At 28.6% G+C, this 23,850-nt stretch overlaps 3 protein-coding genes across 3 annotated transcripts in view; 2 read left to right on the top strand and 1 right to left on the bottom strand.

Moving 5' to 3' along the window:
• The window catches only part of LOC126551913 (uncharacterized), a 51,196-nt gene extending 27,572 nt beyond the window's left edge, over positions 1-23,624 (top strand). The window contains exons 8-15 of the mRNA XM_050206304.1: positions 2,379-2,511; positions 5,666-5,745; positions 5,874-6,000; positions 12,089-12,405; positions 13,704-13,988; positions 20,015-20,092; positions 20,346-20,411; positions 23,246-23,624. Of these exons, the coding sequence (XP_050062261.1) occupies positions 2,379-2,511; positions 5,666-5,745; positions 5,874-6,000; positions 12,089-12,405; positions 13,704-13,988; positions 20,015-20,092; positions 20,346-20,411; positions 23,246-23,320 (1,161 nt within the window). The 3' untranslated portion in view covers positions 23,321-23,624. The remainder of the gene's footprint in view (positions 1-2,378; positions 2,512-5,665; positions 5,746-5,873; positions 6,001-12,088; positions 12,406-13,703; positions 13,989-20,014; positions 20,093-20,345; positions 20,412-23,245) is intronic.
• LOC126551928 (uncharacterized) lies at positions 7,905-8,808 on the bottom strand. Its single transcript, XM_050206319.1, has one exon. It carries the CDS (start codon positions 8,568-8,570, stop codon positions 7,905-7,907), a length of 666 nt encoding a protein of 221 aa, XP_050062276.1. The 5' UTR covers positions 8,571-8,808.
• On the top strand, positions 15,528-17,256 carry LOC126551931 (uncharacterized). The gene is made up of 2 exons (XM_050206320.1): positions 15,528-16,449; positions 17,036-17,256. Exons 1-2 carry the CDS (start codon positions 15,918-15,920, stop codon positions 17,041-17,043), a joined length of 540 nt encoding a protein of 179 aa, XP_050062277.1. The 5' UTR covers positions 15,528-15,917; the 3' UTR covers positions 17,044-17,256.
• Positions 23,625-23,850: the final 226 nt, after the last annotated feature.

Genomic DNA, 23,850 nt, shown 5'->3' with positions numbered 1-23,850 from the left:
TTTATCTTAAGAGAGTTCAGAATCTAAAATAAGTTATATAGTTTAATAAGTTAAAATAATTTTGTTTGATTTATTAAATGACGCTTTGCCCGTATGTATTGTTTACGTATAACATAGCAAATTTTTGTTCACTAGTTTCAATAGAATGCCGTTAGTTTTGACATTAGAGTAAATTGACCTATTATAAAATTTAAAGGTAAAACTATTATCTAGAATCGCACGTAGATTTCCATTTATATTATGATTTTAAAGTATGTTTTGATCTTACATGCGTGTAAACTGTAAGATGGAGACATCACATGGGGTAGGAGATCCTCGTACCTTGTAATGTTTAATGATCTTACGTCGCTTACGATCGCTTATGATCGCTTGGTAAATAGGTCGAAGTATATTTTCGTCGCGAAACAAAAATATTACTTTAAGAAAGTTACCTATGTATGAACCTATAAATTTACAATAATTATTATTATAGGTTTTGCTATTAAGTTGAATAATAGCATGTATTTATTTACATCCAGCTTTATTAGGTATTGCACAATATCTATACGATTATAGTATGTTATGATAATAAATTTTATTTATATTATTATTTTATTTAGTTATTTATCTGGAATAAAAATAATATGTTGCCTCTATAGTCTGTACTACATACAGGAGTGCATTGTGTTTCAGTTGACTATGATAGACGGTGTAGTCTAGTGCTATTTGTATAGATAACGCAAAAATACAAAAAAATACATTTAACATGACTCTAGATTATATTAGGTCTTAAAGTGAAAGAGGAAAAACTATTTAAGAATATGTTAAAAATGTAAAAAAAAATTAAAGCAATAATAATATATTCAGGTAAATATTCTTTTTTAATTTTTTTAATTTAACCTAAATAGCACATATTCATTTGCCGGACATTGCCAAAAGCGTAAAAGGAAGTTTAAAGGAGCTTGCTAAGAATATTGAACTCTACAGTAGATACTCAATCTGTTGTAGCAATTATTACTTTAAAGATAATAATAATGATTAATAATCAATAACTAAATGTTTATAGTATAATACATTTTATAATCTAATATAATTTTAAATATTTTAGTTAAATAGAATAGCAGTTTCCGGTCAAATGCCCGACGTACGATAAATGAAAATTACTATTCTGCGCGTAAAATAACGCGAAAATACAGCAAAAACCTCAATCACTATAATATGATCTTGTAATACCAGGTGTGAAGTCATTTATACTATTTAATTCTTTCGGTGATGAACAGGAAACCTGAGATCGTTTTCTTCTATTTCCCACGGAAAAAAATTTGCAAAAAATGTCTGAATGCGATCATTGATATGCAAATGGAACATTTTCATACTCCCCGTCTATTTTTACTCAACCATTTACTATTCACGGAATTCAATCTTAAAAAGTTTTACCTTCGGTGTATGCACTTTTATCAAATAAAAAAAAAACATATATTCGTTTATTACAATGCCTAAAAACATTAAACAGCAACTTAAAATCAAAAACCATCATGTTAGATTTTGAAATACAGCAATTAATGCTTTCAAAAAAGAATTCGGTGATATCAAAATTCGTGATTGTCATTTTCACTTTGCACAATCTCTTTGGAGATCATTCAAGAATGTGGTTTATCAAAACAATACAAAGAAAATCCAATTTTAGCATTTGAAATAAATTAAATTAGACGCCTTAGCATATGTTCCTGTTGATTCTGTTTTTACTTATTAGATGTTTTAAACATTGGATTGACACTCCTTTTCACCGAAAACTGGAATCTGATTTATCACGATTACTTAACTAGTTTGAAGAAACACGGGTTGGCAAAATGGACAGAAAAAGAAAAAATTCAAATTATTTGATTACAATTTAAAATTGCATAAAATGAATATAACTTTCCACAAACCAATCAATAGAAGGATTGCATAATGGTTTAGAAATCGCTAGAAAATGGAGGAAGTATAATGACACCGCTGAAAGGATAAATGCAATATGTATTATGTAAAACATTTGATAATAGAACATTGATGAATATGTACCAACGATGATAGCTCACAACTTAAAATGTTTTTCACATATATTATTATTTATAACTTATAATTATTTGTACACATATTTTTTTTTAAACAAATTACGACGAAAAATTATTTTTATATGCTACATATATTATTTTGAAAAAGACCAATTGACTGTTAAATTTTATACTTATTTGAACTAATAATTAATTAAGCAAATAGTGTTCATATTATTAAATGGTGATCATGCAATCAGATCTAAGATCTCCAGGGATGGTGTTTGGGCTTTGCTAAACTGTTTATACTTTAGTAGTTTCATGTCAGTACTAATATTTCTCTAAAAAATTTTATAACATTTTCAGGATAGATTATTAAACTATAAAGCAACTCAATTAGCATTGGACCATATTGTTAAACCATGCATAGAAATGACAGATTACAATGAGGATATGTGTAAAGAATTGAATAAATATAATAGTAATACAGAAATAACAAGTAATATATTATTATATCATGAATAATATTATAATTGTTAATAATATATATATATGTATATATATACATATATATCTATATAAAAATAGTTTTAAATAAAAAATATACGTTTGTTTGGGCGCCATTTTGGTTAGGTTACCACGACTCTAGACCGAGTTCCTCCCGTCCCACCCTCGTCGCGCATGTGGTGCCCTCCGTCGCTAACTAATGCGAACAATAACGCTGCGCCAACCAGTCTTGATGATATGCGTGACGCGTGTCGTGTCTCTGCCTGTTTCTATCATCCCGTGGGGTTTTTTGGTGTTCGACGGATTTGCAGTCCGACCGTCTTTTTTCTCCTCCGCTCGTGCTTGCTGTTTGTATCGCCGTGATAGACAGCCATCCATTTGTCGTTCGTGGGCCAGATCGTGACCCGTTTGTTCCACCGTGCCACGTTTGTGTTAAGAATCGCTCCCTATTCGATAACGTCCGCTCCCGTGCGCCCCTAGTGCTACGTGTGTCGTATTATTTCTGCGTGTTTGTGTCACGTGTCGTGCCACGGTGCCGTTGTCCGCGTCTGTTATAGCCTGCCGAACAACGCTCATCCGCCTTTTACCACAAGGTTTCGGCACATTCCACCCGCTCCCGTGCACACGCTGGTGCTCGTTCGGGCAGCCGGCTACAATAGTGCTAACTGCTTAGTTTGCTGAAACGCCGTCCGGATATCCAGTCAGTTGGTAGCAGCACCGGAGGCCGCCGCAGCAAGCGTCAGCTGTTCAGTCCTTATCAGCTTATCACCACCAGATAACATTAATCTTTTTGTTGTCATTAGTTAATTTCACGATGTAGAGAAGATAAGGTGATACCACTCGTAAATATTCTGGATGCCAATTTGGACGGCAGTTTGATAGTACATCGGGAGCGCGATAGGTAGCGCCACCATTCGCCCGGAGGTCTATTTTACCTTTTTGTTGCACGTAAAATCATGAGGTTTTTTTAGGATTTAGGATTTTCTTTATAAAAAAATGTAAGATTTTGAAGTTAAAACTTACCAAGTGTTAAACATGATTCACTGACTATAAATAGTTTTATAAATCATATTTCAATATGTTTATATCAATGGTAAGAACTATTTTCTATAATTAAAATAATAGAATAGGAATACCTACCTTCTATTTACATTTCACTAATATTTATATTTATCAATTAGTCAGACAGGAGTCATGAAACATTAAATTAGTAATATTAAAATATATCAATAACTTATTAACTAATAAATAAACATTTTTTTACATGCTACTTGTATAATTATTAAAATAATGAAAAACTAACAATTATTAAGTAAGTATTAATAATTATCTAAAAATAAAACTATAATGGGTTGGTAAAATGTAGTATTATAAAATTAAAATTAAAAATATCTTTTTCATTTTGTAATTATATATATTATAATTTTGATTGCTTGGCTGGTTTTTTTTTGTTTTTTATTTTTTTCTCTAGCTGTATTTTCTATTGTACTTTTATTCCAAACTTCTCGAGTTTTATCATCCTAAATTATGATTTATAATTTATATTAAATGATTTTATCGATATTATAATAAGTGTAATTTATTGGTATATTAATATTATGTATTATAAATGGAAATCTCTATGAATTCAATTTATAAATGTGTAAGTAATAATATAGCAACACACACATCTTTAGAAGGACCAATAAATTATCAACTTGAAAAATAAATAAAATTTAAATACCTTTGGTGAACTAAATAATGTTGGGGTTTTTTCATTACTCAATTTTAATTTTTTTGACTCGCTAGCATAACCTGTTTTACACCCAGGTACATAACACTTTTTTGGCATTGTTAAAATTATTTTTATTTTCACAACTGAATATATAAACAAGGTTTAAAACTTTAATGTTGTTTAAAATCATCAAAGTTGTGGTAAATTATCTTATCTAAACCATAAATCATGATCATTCAATTGCTTTGTAACTAATTTTATTACTGGTATTTACAAATAAATAAACTAATATTAGAAAATTGTATTTATTTAAATTAATGTTCAATAACATCATTTATATCTATTTAACATTATATGATTGATACAATAATATTAGCTTGTATTACATCTATAAAATAATAATATATTCCTCTTATTTTATATTCATATTATAAACATTATATTTACATTTAAATATATTTTCAAATATTTAATAATACATTGTCGTATAACAACTTAAAATAAAATAGGCCTCCGGGCGAATAGTGGCGTACTCTGTTGAGAGATTTCCGAACTCCTGGTTACAACCTGTACATTTTGGCATCCATTTTTTTTACATTGTGAGATAGGGAAGTGGTGTCACTTTATCTTCTCTACATCGTGGTTAATTGTATATGATCGACACATTGTGTCACATATTTGTATTATTATTAGTATATCTTTATATCAATATTTTGTTAGGTATGATCATACCCCCCACCTCTAGTAAATATTATACTTAATTTATTTCACAGTAATAGATGTTCGTTGTCTCGTCTCTACATTTAAATTATAGTTATTTTCTACACCCTATTTTCTTCCTGTCAAATATTATCTGCACGTCGCAAGTACCGCGCGGCCAGCTTACGAAAGCCGACTCAATAGCTCCGCGACGGTGCGACAACGTTTTTTGAAAATAAATATATTAATATTCATTTAACAATACTTAGTCCCATATAAAGCAAAGTAAGATATCAATAATAAAATATTAACTAAAATTATTTATCATTGAATAATATTTGACTACCTACATTGATATTTAGTACTACATTGTATTATATTATTAATTATACATAAGTAAACCATTAAGTATTATTTATACTTCATTTACTCCATCAAATTTCTGTATGATTTAATAATATCTAAAAAAAAAAGGTCTTGGTTTTTTTTTTAAAAAAGTAACCTTTTATATTTAAGATACAATTGTTTATTCGTTTAACAACAATAAGTTCCGTGTAAAGGCAATACAAAAAATCAGTATCTAATAAAATATTTGCTTATTTAAATTTTTTATTATTGAATATTATTTGAATACATTGATATATCATTGATTAAAAATAATTACACTAATATCTATTATTTATAACTAACTTACTCAATTCAATTATTTCATGATTACCTATGTATTTTTTAGGTATTGAGTCCACAATCATAAATAAATTACATTTTTTATACAATATGAACACAGCTGATGTAATAGCTATGCTTAAAACAGTAAGATTTTTACAAATATAATTTAAATTAAACTTTAAATGTAGAAACTTTGATTTGAGTACACAATTATAACTACCTGGTAGTTTATAAGTGTATGATTATATTGCTTAATATTTACATTGTTTCAGGAACTAACGACAGATAATCATATTATTAACGAAAATGTATTACATTTAATTTTGAGTACGGTTTTAGACATCAACATCAACACTGCATCATATAATTACAAAATCCATTTAAGTAAATTCGATGAAGGTATGTCTACTGCAAAGTGCAATAATATACTATCTTTATGGTCTTGATAATATATATTTTGAAATTAGGACGTTTCTACATCAATCATTATTAAACTATTCATCACTGTTTTGTATCGATAATTTACCATTCATGATTTAAATCGTGAATTTTTGTTAATTTACTAACACAAAACTTTGAATAAAGATCTAGAAAATTAACATATTATTTTCATATTACAGTTACAAATATTGTCTTATGTATGCATACAAATTGATTTAGATTGACTCAAATTCCATAATTGTATTGAATCAAAAATTGAATAACAGTAAAATATATACAAATATAATTAATATATTAATGTATTATGTAATACAGCCCAATATTTTTAGATATCACAATCTATATTAAATGACTGACTGACAAACTACCTAGTCTAGATATTAATGGTTATTTTCACAAGGTATATTGTATGCAATCACTAAAAATATACATTAAAATATAAATCATAATTAGGGAACGGATATTAATGCCAATTGCATTTTTTTCTGTAAGACCGAAAATATTGCTCTCCAAACACAAAATTCATTTCATACATCAAAAAATTAAAAAATATAACTTTTATTTTGTATTTTTTGATATTTTTAGTGCATTTTTATGTTTTTAAGTCGTTTTTATATTAGAATGAATAACATTCAGTTAACATTCATTCTAAAAGAATAAAAATAAATATTTATTATGTTTTTAATGATCGGAAAAATGTTACGCCAGACGAAATTATTGTAGAAACGTGTAGGCACTAGGTATATACAATATACACACATACAACAGAAATTGTATAATATTATTCATTATTTTTAAATAATTTTCTGGATAATAAAAAGATAGTAAAACTAGAAGATGCTGAAAATTATATGAATAATTAATACCTATGAATAAGAGTTTTTATGAATATAATTGAACACATTTATTCAAAGTAAAAAATAATTTTAAGAGCATTTTTTTAGTGCATTTTTAAAAATTATTTCTGTTATTAGTGCATTAAATCATATTTTTTAAAGGTATTTTTATTACTTTAGAGCATTCAAATCAGTCCCCTAACTCATAATGGTAGGTTATGTTTTTGCCTCAAACGCTGGAGTATGTTTTAATTATTTTTGTTTTAGATCCAACTCCTATTCACGGAAAATTTAGTGATGAAAATTCATAAATAGTAGGCATACTGTTTCGTTTTTATTAGAAATAAAATTTTTTTAACATAAAAGCATAATTATTATTACGTGTATAATGTGATATTGCCATACTAATTTATTTGATAATCACAACAGTTGTGACTATTCGTGATATTTGACCAGACTATACTTAGTACAACGCTCTAAGTTTTCGGTTGAGACACATTATATTTAAATTATTTTTGATATTTGCCTTGGTTTTAACCTGATTTTATCACATACTTAAATACTTTATCCTCTGACTCACCTCCAAGTAACCTTAGTTACTTTAGTAACTTTAGTAGGTTACCGGTATTTTTCCCGAATCAAAATTCCCGAATGGACTTTTTCCCGAATGGTATTTTATCCGAAAATCCGAAAACCCGAAACCTTTTTTACCGAACACCTTTTACCCGAATCGATTTTAAAATCGATATATTGTAATGCATATAAAAAATAAAAATAATTTAAAAAAAAGTATAATAATATAATAAATGCTGTGGCGTTATCATTAAATATTTTAAAATCGACAAATTATAATGCATATAAAAATAAAAATTATTTAAAAAAAACTAAAAATTATAATAACATAATAAATGCTGTTGCGTTATCGTTGAATATTTTAAAATCGACAAATTATATGCATATAAAAATAAAAATTATTTAAAAAAAAACTAAAAAGTATAATAACATAATAAATCGTTAAAAACAAAATTACAAAACAATATTATGTGCGATTGCCCTCAGAAATTGTAACGGCTGGTATGTATTAAATTCAGCAGTAATGGACATTATTCGTTTTTGAAAATCCCGCCATTTTCTTTTTGGCTGTGCTCTAACTTTTCGTCCTAAACTCAGCTCCGCGATCATTATCTCAGCATCAGCTTGTTCTTTTTGGATCTCACCGAGAGCGGAGTAAAGATCTGGATGATGTTTTCCAATAACAAGCTGGAAGCGATTGTGCCACCCCTCACTTACATTGTTGGTTTTGTGTGAACCAGTTAGAGCGGCTTGGTGCTGATTCCAAATTTCTGGCGGATAACGTGGAAGAATTCCTCGTCTTCGCCCTCTAGCTATTACTCCTACAACATAATTTTTTTCAAAATATTCCAAAATTGGTAATAAATCTTCAGGCGCGTCATTTTTCAAAAGCGAGAAAATGCGAGGTACTTCAGCCAAAGGTACGAATGCCAACGCTAGCATCATATGACTGTACATTTTTAATGAACGATCATCAGGGTCATTGTATGTGGCTTGAAGACCAACAGATTGAATTTGTCGATACATTGATTGACCGAAATGAAAAAAGCAACAACTGAGAGGACAATTTGGATAAACTTCTTGACAAGCGTTGATTATAGATTTTTCAAAGTCAGTCATGATCTTAGCCGGTTCACAAACAATCCTGTGTTCGTTAAATGAAGATTGTACTGCTTTTAGCACAGTGGCATACTGAACCGTTTCTTTTGACGACAACAGTGCATAGACAAATGGAATAGCAACTGTGTCATGAGCATCGTGTTGTTTGCATGTTCCCAGAATCGTGAAAACTTGTGTGAAAATAGTGGGACACACCTAAGAATTATGAAACAAAATCATATTGTTATATAATTACATACAATGCCTACTTCAATAGATAAATAAGAGATATTAATAAGAGATAATTAAGAGATATTAAGAAATGAAGAATAGCCGCGTGACGTCATTGGGCCTTACTCGTCGGAATTGCCTATCTCATACGTGTAAAAGTTGCTCGCTTCACACAACGATTTACCCACCTAAAAATTTTATTTTTGAAATTTAATTTACGTAGCAATGTGTGATTTTATGTGTTAAAGACGATGCAAGTATCAGAATTTCAATAAAACGTTTAATTTTTCAAATATTAAAAATCTTAAGAGACATTTTTGTTAAACGCCGCGTCATGACACCCGGACACCGTTGTTCGCCGCGACGCTCGCGACGTATACGGCGTATACCGGCGTACCCGTACCAATACACCACTGATTAACACATCATAGACATATACCTAGGTAATAAACTAATAAATATAATAAAATCCATCAAACCTTAAAAGTCCCGTCTAAAAACCAGCAATCACTCCGGGCCAATAATTCTAAATTTCTCCGAGTCGAGAACACAACGACTTTACCTTCATTGACGGAATCATCATCAAGTGAATCGTAAATTAAAAAATGTTCACCCGTAAGCGTCTTTTGATACCGATCGGGAAGAGTACCAAAGTCATTAAGTGTTTTTGGATTGGGTGGCAAATTTTTCCTTAGGTATGTGTAAAATACATAAAAATTAAATTGGATTCGTGGAAATTTGAAAAAAATAAATACCTCCGGACTTTACGCATTGATTTTTTTAAATTATCACGGTTAGGTAGTTGACTGAGAACCCCGTCAGATAAGCCAGCCATCTCTGTACGTAATATTTGAGCAGGTGGTAGTTGTGGTTGGTCCTCAGCTTTCCGCTTCAAAGAATATTTGATGATCTCTGCTTCACACTCTTCTTGGTTGGGAACATGTTCGTGATCGTCCAACGTTGGTTCTCGTACAAAATAATTTTTATTTTCAAAAATATTGAACGCAGTAATAACTCTTGCTTTGCACTCTTTTTTACGTAACTTTTGACATTCCCAGTATGTTTTACCGTTGACTGGTAATTTAGAACGCACATAAATAAAACCTCCACAAATTAATTTTGTTTCACCCAAAATTTTAATTTCAGCCATGGTGATAGATTAAAATTAAATTAAAATGATTTTGCTAAGTATATAATCTTATATTATTTACAATAAAATGCACTGGAAAGTATAACGACGGTCGATAGCACTCGAATAACGCGGCTTTACGATTACAACGATTACGTTTTACTTGTATACCATAGATAAAAGATACAAACGATAATAATAATAATAATAATATCGGTGTAAAATATAAATCAGCGACGGTAAAGTGCAATAATGGCAAACATGCGATTCTACATGTGCCCGTTTATCGCACGGAGAAAAAAAAGATTAGAAAAGATTAGAAAAGATTAGAATGTATAGCAACAGCTGTATTTTAGTTATAATGTATAGAAAATACATACCTAGTCATTACAGCTCACAGTTATAACAACATTTTTAAATTTTTAAAAATTTTTATTTCGGGAACAATAACCGTCGGGAAAAAGTCGTTCGGGAAAAAAGGTTTCGGGTTTTCGGATTTTCGGATAAAACGACATTCGGGAAAAAGTTCATTCGGGAATTTCGATTCGGGAAAAACGGCGGGTACCACTTTAGTAACCTTAGTTACCTTAGTTAATAATAAATAAAGTAGTTATTTTAAATACAAGTCATAGATACCTAGTACCTACACATTTATTCGTAATTCCCTTAGTTGTTTTTATTTAAAAAATATTATTAATTTGGTACGTTATTTATACATTGTTGAATTCATAGAATTATAATAATCAATTAAAAAAAGCGGGCAAGTGAGTACCGCTCTGCTGTACATTAGGTGCCGTATGGATCATTATTATATATTATAGGAGTGTTAAATTTGAATCCAATGATAATTATCATTGTATACGAAAAACGATTCTGAACGAAGATGATTTGTCAGCCTAGGATATAATTTCTAGTGGTTGGTGAAAAAGGTGATTTATGTTTTAATGGCCTGAATACAACAAAATTTAAGTTCTTTTATAATAATTGTAAGCTAAACTTATGAAAAACCTTGTATTAAATTTTCAACTCTTAGCTACCTATACAAACATTTTTATGAATTATACCTACAAAATAATTTGCAAATATTCATAATTTTGACGTTGAACTTCAAATGCTAATAAAAAAAAAATTGTGCCTATGTATTCTTATAATTTTTTAATCACTATAATAATAACTTATGAGGAACTTTGCATTAAATTTTCAAGTATTTTGATAGGGCCAAAAAAATTTTACCGACACATAAAAAAACAATTTTCAGAAAAATTGAAAATTTCAGTTGTCTATAAATAGCTCAAAAAAAGTCAAAATATTTTGAAAATTAAATCACGTAAAGAAAACGCTAATCTTAATAACTGTTAAAATTTTCATGTATCTACGACTTATACTTTTTGAATAATAACAAATATTTAAAATCGTTTGAGGATAAATCGTTATTTAGTCTGAATACGGTAGAGTTTTTTTTACAGATATTTGAAGAAAAATGTATGGAGAACCTTGTACCAAATTTTCAAACCTTAGTTAAAAAAGAAAAAAGTTTTATGATTTTTCAACTTCAAAATTACTTACAAATTTTCGCGTTTTCGACAGATTTCGTAAAAATTTGAACTATAAACTCTTATAAAAAAAAATTGTGACTAATGATTTTTAATTTTTTTTAGCTACATTAAAAACAACTCATAAGGAACCTTGTATTAAATTTTTAAAACTTTTTGGTCATCCAAAAATTTTTTATTGACGTTTTAAAAGAAATTTCTCAAAAAAATCGAAAATTTCAGTGGTCTATAAATAACTCAAAAAAGTCAAAATTTTTTGAAAATTTAACTACATACGGATACCACTGACATTAACATTTGGTGAAAATTTCAAGTATTTTCAGTGATTAGTTTTTAGTCGAAAACTGGTTTTGCGTAAAAATTGCCGTTTTTCCGTCATTTTTTTTTTGTTTTTCTCGATTTTTTTGAAAACTGTTGGAAAATGTTAACTTTTACCTCTATAATGCACCAAGGATATTCACTTTTACATCGGAAACCACCCCCATTGTTTGAAATTGGAGCATTATTTCGACTAGTTTTGCTGTACACAGACACACAAAAAAAAAAAAAACACACATCATTGTAAAATCAATACATTCTTCACTTCGTTTAGAATCTAACATACTATTATTTTTTTTATTTTCAAGCAATGGAATTACTGATTGATTACACCAAATTTCAAGATGAAAAAAATAAAATAAAGAAAAAGGATAATCAACTCGCTAAAACAATATATAACAATATAAGTGAAAAAGTAAAAAATCTTTTTATTGCCTATAAGTGGTTGATGGAATTGTTTGAAGTAAAGAGTGATCATTCAGAATCTTGTACCTATACACCATTATTGAATGAAGCTAAAAATAATGCAGATAGAATGGCATTCAAATTTAAAGATGTGTCCGGCAATGAACAATTAGTCAATGATGAACATTTTATATACCTAAAAGCTAAACAAAAAAGCAAAGTAATTAGTCTTAAGATGTTTAATTTATATTTGCATTTTGCACAATACTAAAATGTTGAGATATTTTATTTTATTTTAAATATTTTATAATAATATATGACCCTATATCATAATTCAAATGCCAAATTCAGTAATATCTAGAAAACACTTTTTTTAAACAAAATTAAGTAGTAAAAAGGATTTCACACACATCCTTTTTCATGAGTTTGATTCATCAATTTTCAATTTTCATGATATTTAATAGAAATTAAATAAATTATTATTTTTAAGTACCTAGGTACTAATTTATTATAACATACATTCGTTTCCATGACTCCTCTGTAGATACATAGCATTTTATTGTATCTATAATAATTATAAAATTATATTGAATAAAACGAAAAATAATCACTAGGTAAAAGTTACATTTAAGAAACTAAATTTTTAAGGGAATAAGTATACAATATTGCACACATTTTAACGAGATACAAAAAAGTTATTACCTATTGTTTATAGTCTGTTAGGTATTTATAATTTTTTTATATTTTTTTTTTCATATCAATAACACTAAAAAATAAGTTTAAAAATTTCAAAACTAATTATGTTTAATAATGTGTTTCGTGTATACAATTCGGTTTTAATTGGTTGTATTGTTATAAATAAAAAAAAAAAAAAACAATTTTACTTGCTCAATAAAATCGTGTAGTGTTTAAATTACAATTTAAAATGACATATTTTCTTTTGAATTAATTTAGTTGATTTTTCTAAGAGATTATTCCTGCTACCTATATCTATTTTTACATTGACCTAAGTATTTGGTTATGTTATTGTTGAAAGATTTGAAATTAATCTCTAGTAATACTAATGTCAATGGAAATATATATATATATATTTATTTATAATCACTACATACAACATAAAAAAATCTAATGTCACCACACAAATAACTGAATTATTTATTGTTACAATCATAAAAAACATTCTATACACTTAACTTAAAACATACCTACCATTAACAAAAAGATTATTTTATAATTTATTTTACACTGATTAAAAATAATTTAACTCTCAATTTGTATCTCGTAAGTGGCTAGTTTTTAAAATAAATGATTACTATTTTAAAATCGCAATAAGATCAATTACCTATCACTACCAATTCAATTAAAATGATATTATTTTAATATACAAATTCTTGAATCACTTACAGAACTTATCATACAACTCATTTTTTTTCTCAAAAACTCCTATGAAAAAAATACATTTATGTTTATCAAATTTTAAATTGGCAATATAATTAATTAACAAAATATTATTTTCAGGTGCTATTATCTATTGATAATTGGGAACTTTCGAATACACCTGGTGGTTGGATTCGGGATACACCAAATAAAACGATATTAAAATATTTTGACAAAACAGAGATCAAAGAAAATGATATATTTGAACAACTTAAAAAACTGAGAGACAATTCGAAAAGTCCATACATTAATAGGATTGAATTATTTACTATAATATTTAGATATCTTTGGAAACTGAAACAAGATTATGTTGCAATGTACACAAGTATACAGAGTGCTATTTCCGAAATAGTTGTTACTCCTGAGGTAAATCTGTTTTAAAACTAATATAGTTTTTATATAGCCGAAGTTAGATCACACAGTCCTTAATTCTATGATTTCCCGAATCCCACTCAACTATCATGATAGATAGTACAACTTAAAACAGTATCGTATAATTCATTAAATTTAATGTAATATAATATAACAGTGTAAATAGGTACATTAAGGTGATATTAAAGTAATGAATAATGATGATCATCATAAAATTGGCCTGTAGAAAATACCTACATATCACCCTGTAACGCTTATTCTTATCTCAGATAAACCGATTAGTAGTACTGTATTTATTGTAAGTAATACATTAATTAATTATAAATAAAAGATTCGTACATCAAAAGAGCGTTGTAGTCCTACAAAAACACGTAGATAATGTAGATATGTGTATTTATTATACATAACAGGGATGAGTATATTTTATCTGGCTCGTCCTGGCCGTCCTACATTTCAAAATCACATCATACAATGTTAAAGTTTATCGTCTATTATTCTATAATCTATATATATAAACTATCTTGTCAATATATAATAATTGTTATCTGGCATTGAACATCATTAAATATCTAAATTTCATAATATAGTATATGTATATACACACACGTATGTATAGCTTTTAACCATAGCTATTAGTACATTCGTATCGTGCTGTCGTTGAAAATTTTTTTCGTATTTTAGAGGTAAAGAATATCCGCAAAAAAGTAAAATTGATGACGAGAACAGAAATTTTAACACCTTATGGTAGAATGACTACCTATTTATATATTATTAACTAGCAGACCCGGCGAACTCCGTTTCGCCACCAGATTCGTTTTATGTAACATTTCGTTTGGTGATTAAAAGATAAAGAAAAAAAATTTTTTTTGTTATATATTTGAAAAGGAAAATATTTATTTCATTTCACAACAGTAATAAATTCATTTCAATTACCTACTAAAATGAAGTGTTATTTAATTGTTTCATTGTAGTGCTCTTTGGTAAACCACATTTTTTGTTTTTTGGTCTGACGTTAACACAAACAAAGCGGATGGTTTCCCAACTCGTGAACACGCAACGTATAACTGTCCATGTGAAAAACAATGATTTTCCAAATTTATCACGCAAACACTAAGCGATTGGCCTTGCGACTTATTAATTGTCATTGCGAACGCAAGGCGAACTGGGAATTGCAATCGTTTGAAGTCAAACGGAAGATCAGTCGGAATCATTGGTATTCGAGGAATACATACATTTTCACCTGCGTACTTTCCGTTAATAATGGTTGCCTCAATTAAATTCGGCATAAGTCTCTTTACCGAAAGTCGAGTACCGTTGCAAAGTCGCGGTGGATTCAAATTACGCAGTATCAAAATAACTGTACCAACTTTCAGTTGCAAGTTATGTGGTGGAAATCCTGGTATCTCCAGAGAGTTCAAAAACTCCGTTGGATAATTTACTACATCATCGGGATTTGTTATTGAATCAACGGATTTGTATGTCACCAAATCGCCAGCAATTTTTGATTGAATGGTGAAATTCAGTGCGTGGACATCATTATTTTTTGCTGCAAGAATTGCTCGTTGACTTAACCAAGCATAATTCTTATAATTCTCACTAATGTTTGGGAAAACATTTTCAATAAGAACTAATTGAGTGTCTACAAATCGGCAAAAGTCGTTGGTAAGAGTAATTAATCCAGATGTCGCATCAACTGGGACTTTTCCATTTCCAAGATCTAACAATTGTTTGGAAAATTGTGCAGCATTTTGATCATTTTGAAGTTGAACTCTCATATTAGTGGTTAGCGATAATGTTTTTACGTTATTCCATAAAGGTGATGCCTTTAGGCAAGCATTCAATTCATCTGCAGGCGTTCCACGGGGAACTACTGGCAACGTCTGCCTGAAATCGCCTGCCAACAATATCATCAAGCCGCCAAAGATGTTGTTATTTCTCCGAAGATCCTTCAGTGTGAAGTTAAGTGCTTCAAGTGATTTCTTATGTGCTATTGTGCACTCATCCCAAACAATGAGCTTGCATTGCATTAACAATTTTCCCATTGCACTGGATCGGGAAATATTGCACGTTGGAGTATCAATTGTGTTTAAATTGAGTGGCAACTTAAGCGCAGAATGTGCAGTACGACCGCCATCTAGAAGAGTCGCCGCAATTCCAGATGATGCTAACGCCAAAGCTATGTCACATCTTGATCGAATAGTGGCCAAAATAAATGAAATGACAAATGTTTTCCCTGTTCCTCCAGGTGCATCCAGGAAGAATAGACCACCAGTATTATTGTCCACCGCTTGCATTAATGTTTTGTATACTTGTTTTTGCTGTTCATTCAGCAACGGAACATTATTTCTAACGAATTCCTGCAATGTATCAACATTGTATTGCAGCTCTCGATTTAATTCTTGGTTGAATGCATCGTGCATCGATCGATTTGGCGCAATCATTCCTACTTCAATCAGTAGCTTGTTTGCAATAGTCAAGCATTGATCCTCAATCAGAATCAATCCTTCATTGTAGATTTCATCGGTTATTTGGATGTCAGGATTATTCGTTTGAATACGCAAGCGATGCAAGATATCTTCACATATGGCGTCTTTGTATTTGTTCCATAACTGAATTGGTTGTGAAGGAAAACATGTGGTGATGATAATTGCGAACAGCGTTCGTATTTGGTACGCATTTGATGAAACAACTGAATCTGCAAGTGTTAAATCCCAATGAGAATCGTTCTCCAGCAAACCCAATAGTTGACATGCTTCTCGATATGTTTGGCATTGGTGGCCATTCACAGTTTTCAAATGCGCAAATGATTTCGGTCCACGTACATTTACTAACAGCAGTCGCAAATAAAAACATTCATCGTTTCTAGGATGAACAGTGTACATACGACCTAGTGCATCAGTTGAAAACACCTGTGGCCAGTCTGGAACTGGGGTTCCTTGTTTGCGACGTTGGAATTTCTTTGTTGATTGATTCCAAGTGTGCTCACGCGATGTCTCAATCGGTCATTTTCTCTTATTATATTTTGTTTTTCTTCTCTTAAGTTCCTTGAATAGACTTGTTGCTGGCTTGCATGTCTTGTGCGGCGGCCGATGTTCGCACGTCGTTCTCTAGGCATTTTGGACTATGGACAGAGTGTTGAATTTAACTTCAAATGCACGATCCACATAATTTACACTGAGCTTAAATGAAATTAACTGAGCAGAGAATAATGACTATCTGTCACACACTTTATCACGCACCGTTGCTATTGGTTTGAAGTACATGCTATGTATAATAGATGGCGCTGTATGTGAAAAACGATTTCCCCACTTTTCTGTTGAATTTTCTTTGCTATAAACCTCACGGAGCCCAAGACCTTTCCAACGAATGCAAAACCGTGGAAATCGGTTCGTGCGTTCTGGAGTTATAGCGTCAGGGAGGAAAACCGGACTTATTTTTATATAATAGATAAAATAAATGTTAATTAAAATGTATATTTTGATAACCTTTTTTTTTTTTGCTTTCTGGCCCGCATTGGCCCTCTAGTAACTTAAGTTGCCCATCCCTGATATATAATAACTAGGGTTAGGATTTATATGCATTTGCATGTTTTTTCCTTAAGTACAAATTTAATGGTTGTCAGATTTGTCCACGATTTGGCTTATTCTCGTTTAAATAGAACCAATTTTTTTTTTGCATATTTTTGCATATTTTGAACACAATGCATATAATTTCATTTTTATAGATTTTTGGAATTTTGACTTTTTTTAACTTAAATTTTCAAAATTTTATAATTTATTGTTAATTTTAAATGGTTTTTTTTCATAAAATCGATAGTTTTTGGTTTATCCGTCGAATAATTGTAAATATAGAGTATAAAAATTATCTATCCAAGAAATCGATATTGATTAACTCCAAGATAAATCGAATTATTTAAATATGCACCAATAACCTCGTGAGATGTGGAAAGGAGTTTTAGTCAGTATAAATGTATTTTACGTTCAAATTGCTGGATGTTTGTATTTGAAAATTAATGAAACAACACATTATAGTAGCATGTAATAATGATATAATATAAGCTAATATTTAATATTTTAATGTAATAATAATAAATTTTGAATTATGATAAATAATAATACTCTAGAAATAATAAAAATTTGTTTTTGCATATTTTAGTAAATAAAATGCATATTTTATAATTTTTTATTGCATATAAATCCTTGCCCTTAATAATTTATTATTAAGAAAATCCAAGACGTGTATTTATCGTATAAGACACAGTAATAACTTTAATTTTCAATGTCATTTAAAAATGATTTTAAAATCAAAAAAATTGGAAAAAAAAATTTGGACGGCCGTGTTAATCAAAGCACCGCCGACTGACCAGCCGGAGCAGGGTTCGTTCTTGCTACCATCTGCCTAACCTATCATAGGAACCTTATGCCATAATGTATTAACTACCGTTTGTGTTGAAAATCAATGCCGAATCTCAAGCTCTTAAGCAGTTTCCTAGTAAAGAATGCTGCATAACCGTCATTTTGCTTGTTAAATTCTTACAATTCTCATATAATGAAAACTCGGACAGTAAAAATATTCTCTTATTACGTCTTTGTAATGACTGTGATAAATCACTATCTTATTATATTTGTTATGAAAATTTAAAATACACACATGCTATTCGAATGTACCAAATGCGGTTCAACAATTAGATACAAATGTCCGTACGTCACTGTCTAATAATAGGTAATAATATTTACATCGTGGAAAACAAAATGCATTATAGGAGTGTATAGTATACAACGTTACCGTATTTATGCACGTATTTTGAATATATTTTTAAATATCAGAATATTAATATTATAACTAATACTTCAAAATATCAAGTCTATTAACTTTATATATATATATTTTACACATACCCACGATGAACTTATAAAAGTATTTACGACTGTTTAACAAACTTTGAACTCATACATTAATAGCAGCGAATTTTTCATGAATCATTATAATTTATAATTCACTCATTAGATCGTTGATCGTTTTATGTATCATATATCTGGGCTCATAAATCTATATTTCTGTGTCTTCACACGAATTTTTCTCAGTGAAGCCCAGTAGTAAGTAAGCGAGATTCGCGAAACGTCAAACGACACGTGCTACGGGAAAGCGTACGGTACGGACTACGGGATGAAGCGGAAAAAGGTCGGAAATCTTTAGAAAATTTGGTAGAAAAAAAGTTTTTATAATGAAACGGCAAAACGGCGGTACAGATAACGTTTTCATAAATATTGCAGCGAAATTTTTCGATTAGTAGTCTACCTACTACAGGAGTCTCCAAACTACAGCTTACAGGTCGGATACCGAATACGGCCCTCGAACAAATTTTAACAGGCCCACGGTCTCTATAGGATAGTAAATATACGAGGAGTTAACTATCATTTAAAAATTAAAAATTGTATGTATTGAGTAATACATGTATAAACGTTTGGCCCACCAAGAGATGATATTTTTTGTGGCCCTTGAATAAAAAAATTTGGAGACCCCTGGTCTAGAATGGGTGGCGCAATTACCATTTTTTATATAATTCATAGGAGTGAATATAAATATATATTTACTATAGTGATTGCGATCTATTACAATGTTGTGTTATTTGAACTCACTACGTATACGTATAAAATAATTAAGTACAAAACTTTATAGAAAATTTGACTCGTTTAAATTCAAAAGGAAATTCATTAGTCATTATCGATATTCTATGAATAAAAACAACTTGACCTTGGGCCGAGCCGGAAAGAATTTTAGCTTCAATCATGTTCCTCCGCATAGTTACTATTTGTAATCTAGTAGGTAATCTAGTAGGTACCATTGCATAAATTCGGGTAGTTGAGGAACACATTGTCATCTAGACTGCTATTTGCAAGCAATATAAATGTTATCCTAGATCACAACTACCATGATTAATAGTATTTATTACAATGCAATATATATATATATATGTGTTACTTATCTAACAAATTAAACAACTTATTGGATAATTATAGGACCGCTTGAGGAATTTAGAAGCACATGAATTATTTACTATGTATTTGATGGACAGAAATGAAGTTGGAATTAAATTGGTAAATTATGCATCATGGTTTGATTATTTTTAAATAATACACATTGTTTAAATATATTTTTAAAGTTCCAAAAAACAACCATATTGAAACCTTTTAATTTATAGAGTAAATATTCTTTTTAAAAAGCAAATTAAATATTTTTTTATAATTTTAATTTTAAAGATACATAAGTATATTGAACACGTCAAAATATACATTTTATGCTATACGCATTATTAACTTTTAATTTTAATGTTTTTTTTTTTTTTTTTAGTCGAATGTACTTGATATTGGTCAAGTATATAATACATTTTTGATTAATCCTGAAATCCGTTATGAGGTAAAATAACAGCAATAAATAATTTTAATAATTTTAATGGGTCATCATTTTTATAATTAGGACTAAGAAGTTAATGACTTTAAAAACATTAAAAAATGTAAATATGAAATAAAAATGACAAAAAAACAGTTTGCTGTATAATAGGTCACTATAATCGATGTATTGAATTTGAATCCAATGATAGGCATCATTATATTTAAATGACTCTGAAAAGAACTACGGATATGATTTGTCAGCCTAGGATATAATTTCTAGTGCTTAGTGGAAAAGGTAGTTTATGCCTATAAATAGCATTAAAAAATAAGCAAAATATTTTGAAAATTAAATTATGTAAATAAAATGCCAATCTAACAACTGGTAAAATTTTCAAGTATCTACAACTAAAACTTTTTGAATAATAAGATTTAAAATTGTTTGAGGATAAATCGTTATCGTTACGTAATTCAATTTCGTAAAAAATTAAAATTTAGACACTCATAACATATTTCCTATAATGATGCTTCGGATTTTCTGTGCAGTTATTTGAAGGAAAACTTATGAAAAACTTAGGGTTGAATTTTGTAACCTTAAACATAAAAATAAAAAATTTATGGCTTTTCAAATATGCAAATTTTCGCGATTTTGACATAATTCGTAAAAATAAATAATAAACCCTTATAAAAAAAAAATTATGAAGAACGATTTTTATAACTACAATAAAAAAAAAAACTCATAAGGAATCTTGTATTCAATTTTCAATTTTTTTTGGGGCGGCAACATTTTTTTATCGACACTTCAAAAAAAAAAAATTCTCAGAAAAATCGACTGGTTTTGAGTAAAAATTTTCGTTTTTCGTTCTTTTATTTTGTTTTTTTCCATTTGTTTGAAAACTGTTTGAAAATGTTTACTCTTGACCCCTATAATGCACCAAAGATATTCATTTTTCCATCGGAACCCCCCCCCCCCCACATCAGAAGTTTGAAATTGAAGCATTATTTCGACAAGTTATGCTGTACACAGACATAAAAAAACACACCTCACAATAAAATCAATACATTCATCACTTCGTTCAGAATCTAAAATCACTGAATAAAAATATTTTATATTTCAATGAATGATGTTATAAGTAAACATGAGAATTATAAAAATTTATAAAAAGTTTGAAATGTAAAATAAGACTTAGGAAGCTGCTTTGCTATATATATTTAGTGTCATTGAGTAGAATCTCATTAGAACTCAGTAGATGAAAGTGTACGATTATTATATCATTATTTATATTTTATAAACATAATAATATGTACAATAGGTACATATTATATAGTATACATATATATAATATATATATCATAAACCAAACATGTAAAATATAATATTGTAATGCTGATTATACATAAAGCCCTTCCAGTGAGGTCTCATGTTTAATTATTGTAAAGCTACGGCTAAAAACGAATACCATGTAAGAGACAGGCAGTTCCCCGCGATTAACATCACGCGCTCACGAACTCCGACTTCCGAGACTGTCCTACAGCTTGTACATTTTATTAGTAAGTAAGAATAAACTTTATATATTAATACGTTTTTGGATCAATCCACATTTATTTGTATCCTATGTACCATTTATGCTCCCGAGCTACGATTAAATTATATTCATAAGAAACTAACTTCTTCCCTGAATATTCTATATTTAACTGATCATCCCCGACCACGCTACATATTAGTAGAGGCGCCGTAGCTCTTAAGTAGTTAAAATACAAATATTTGAGATTGGTTTAAAATGTTAATGTATTATTAGGTATTAAGTTATGTTAATGAAGTATAAGTTTAATTGAAGTTGGGAGGAAGTAATGCGAAAGCAGTCCCCTTCCGGTCGTCGGTTCCAAACAGCAAAAAAAAAAAAAAGTGTAATTGAAGTAAGAATAATAAGAGTTTTTATTTAAGATTTAGGAGATAAAGTATTAGCGTAATGGTAAATGGTAAATGTGTTATTTGAATTAGTAATAAATCTTTTACCTAATTATAATACATTATAATACATCATTATAATATTTATTCATTACCTATTATATCATTATAAGCCAAAAACGTTTCTGATCACATATGGTTTTTCATCTATAATTTTACAATGATATGTTTTTTTTTTATGTTCAACATAACTTGCGAAAAAATGCTTCAATTTCTAACTTAAGGTGTGGTTCGCGATGACAAATAAAGCCTTAATAAATTATAGAGGTAAAAAAACTTTTACAACAGTTTTCAAAATAAATTGATAAGAAAAAAAAAGTGACGGAAAAACGAGAATTATTATACAAAACCAGATTTCGACCAAATCAATTTTTTTTTTTTATAGTTGTAACTCAAATACTAATCACTACAAATGCTTAAAATATTTACAAAATATTTATATGAGTACCTACTATTTATTTACTGTTAAATGTTCAAGATATATTGGCTTTTTTGAGTTATTTATAGACAACTGAAATGTTCTAAGTATTGTTTTTTATAGTGTCGATAAAAAAAAATGTTGGTTGCCCATAAAAACTTGAAAATTAATACAACTAATACAAGATTCCCTATAAGTTGTGCTTATTGTAATTCAAAAATCTTAACAATAAACAAACAAATTTTTATTTAATTGGTTTTTTAAGTTCAAATAATGACAGAAGTTCGTCATAATCATAATGTTTGTAAATTATTTTGGAGGTATGATTCATAAAAATGTTTGTATCAGTAGCTAAGAGTTGAAAATTTAATACAAGATTTTCCATAAGTTGGACTAACAATAATTATAAAAGAACTTAAATTTTGGGGTATTCAGGCCATTAAAATTTTTATATGTATTTTATATTATGTTACAGAATAATATTACCTATAAAGATTTTTGGGATGACGAGGATGATGATACTAACATAGACATTAATAATACAATATAATTTATTATTATAATTAATTAATCACTATAAATTGTAATAATTTTTAAAACTTACTTAGATATAAAATTATATTATCAATTAAAATCCATAATTATAATAATATTACCTTTTTACAATATTGTAAAAAAATATTTTGATATTATATCTTTATAAATATTTATTTAAGACCATCCTTTAAACGTTTACATAATATATTATGTAGTTTTAAAATTGTATGAAAAATATTATTAGTAGTAGTTAATTAACTTGATAGTTACTATTTTTAATTTTATGTCGAAATTACATAACATTATATACAGAGAAACAGCCTTGCATTATTTTATTTAAGATTCTGATAGTTATATTACTTGATGTTTATAATAATATTTATAATCAAAAACTAATTACATTAATTAAATTAGAAAAACAATATACCTAATTTGATTTTCGATGCTAAGCATATCCATTATTCATTAATGTATTGATTTTAGGATTTTAAAATTTTGATGAAGATTTCTTGCAGAAAATAGTAACTCGTTTCTTGGTTGTTA

Source organism: Aphis gossypii, chromosome X (assembly GCF_020184175.1).
Source record: "Aphis gossypii isolate Hap1 chromosome X, ASM2018417v2, whole genome shotgun sequence".
Lineage (NCBI taxonomy): Eukaryota > Metazoa > Arthropoda > Insecta > Hemiptera > Aphididae > Aphis > Aphis gossypii.
The sequence above is the reverse complement of the archived record's forward strand: the minus strand, read 5'-3'. Positions and strand labels throughout refer to the sequence as shown.

Bases quoted from the DNA above. Each gene is read 5' to 3' on its own strand.
- LOC126551928 (XM_050206319.1), bottom strand. From the start codon at position 8,570: ATGACTGACTTTGAAAAATCTATAATCAACGCTTGTCAAGAAGTTTAT.
- LOC126551931 (XM_050206320.1), top strand. From the start codon at position 15,918: ATGTTGTTATTTCTCCGAAGATCCTTCAGTGTGAAGTTAAGTGCTTCA.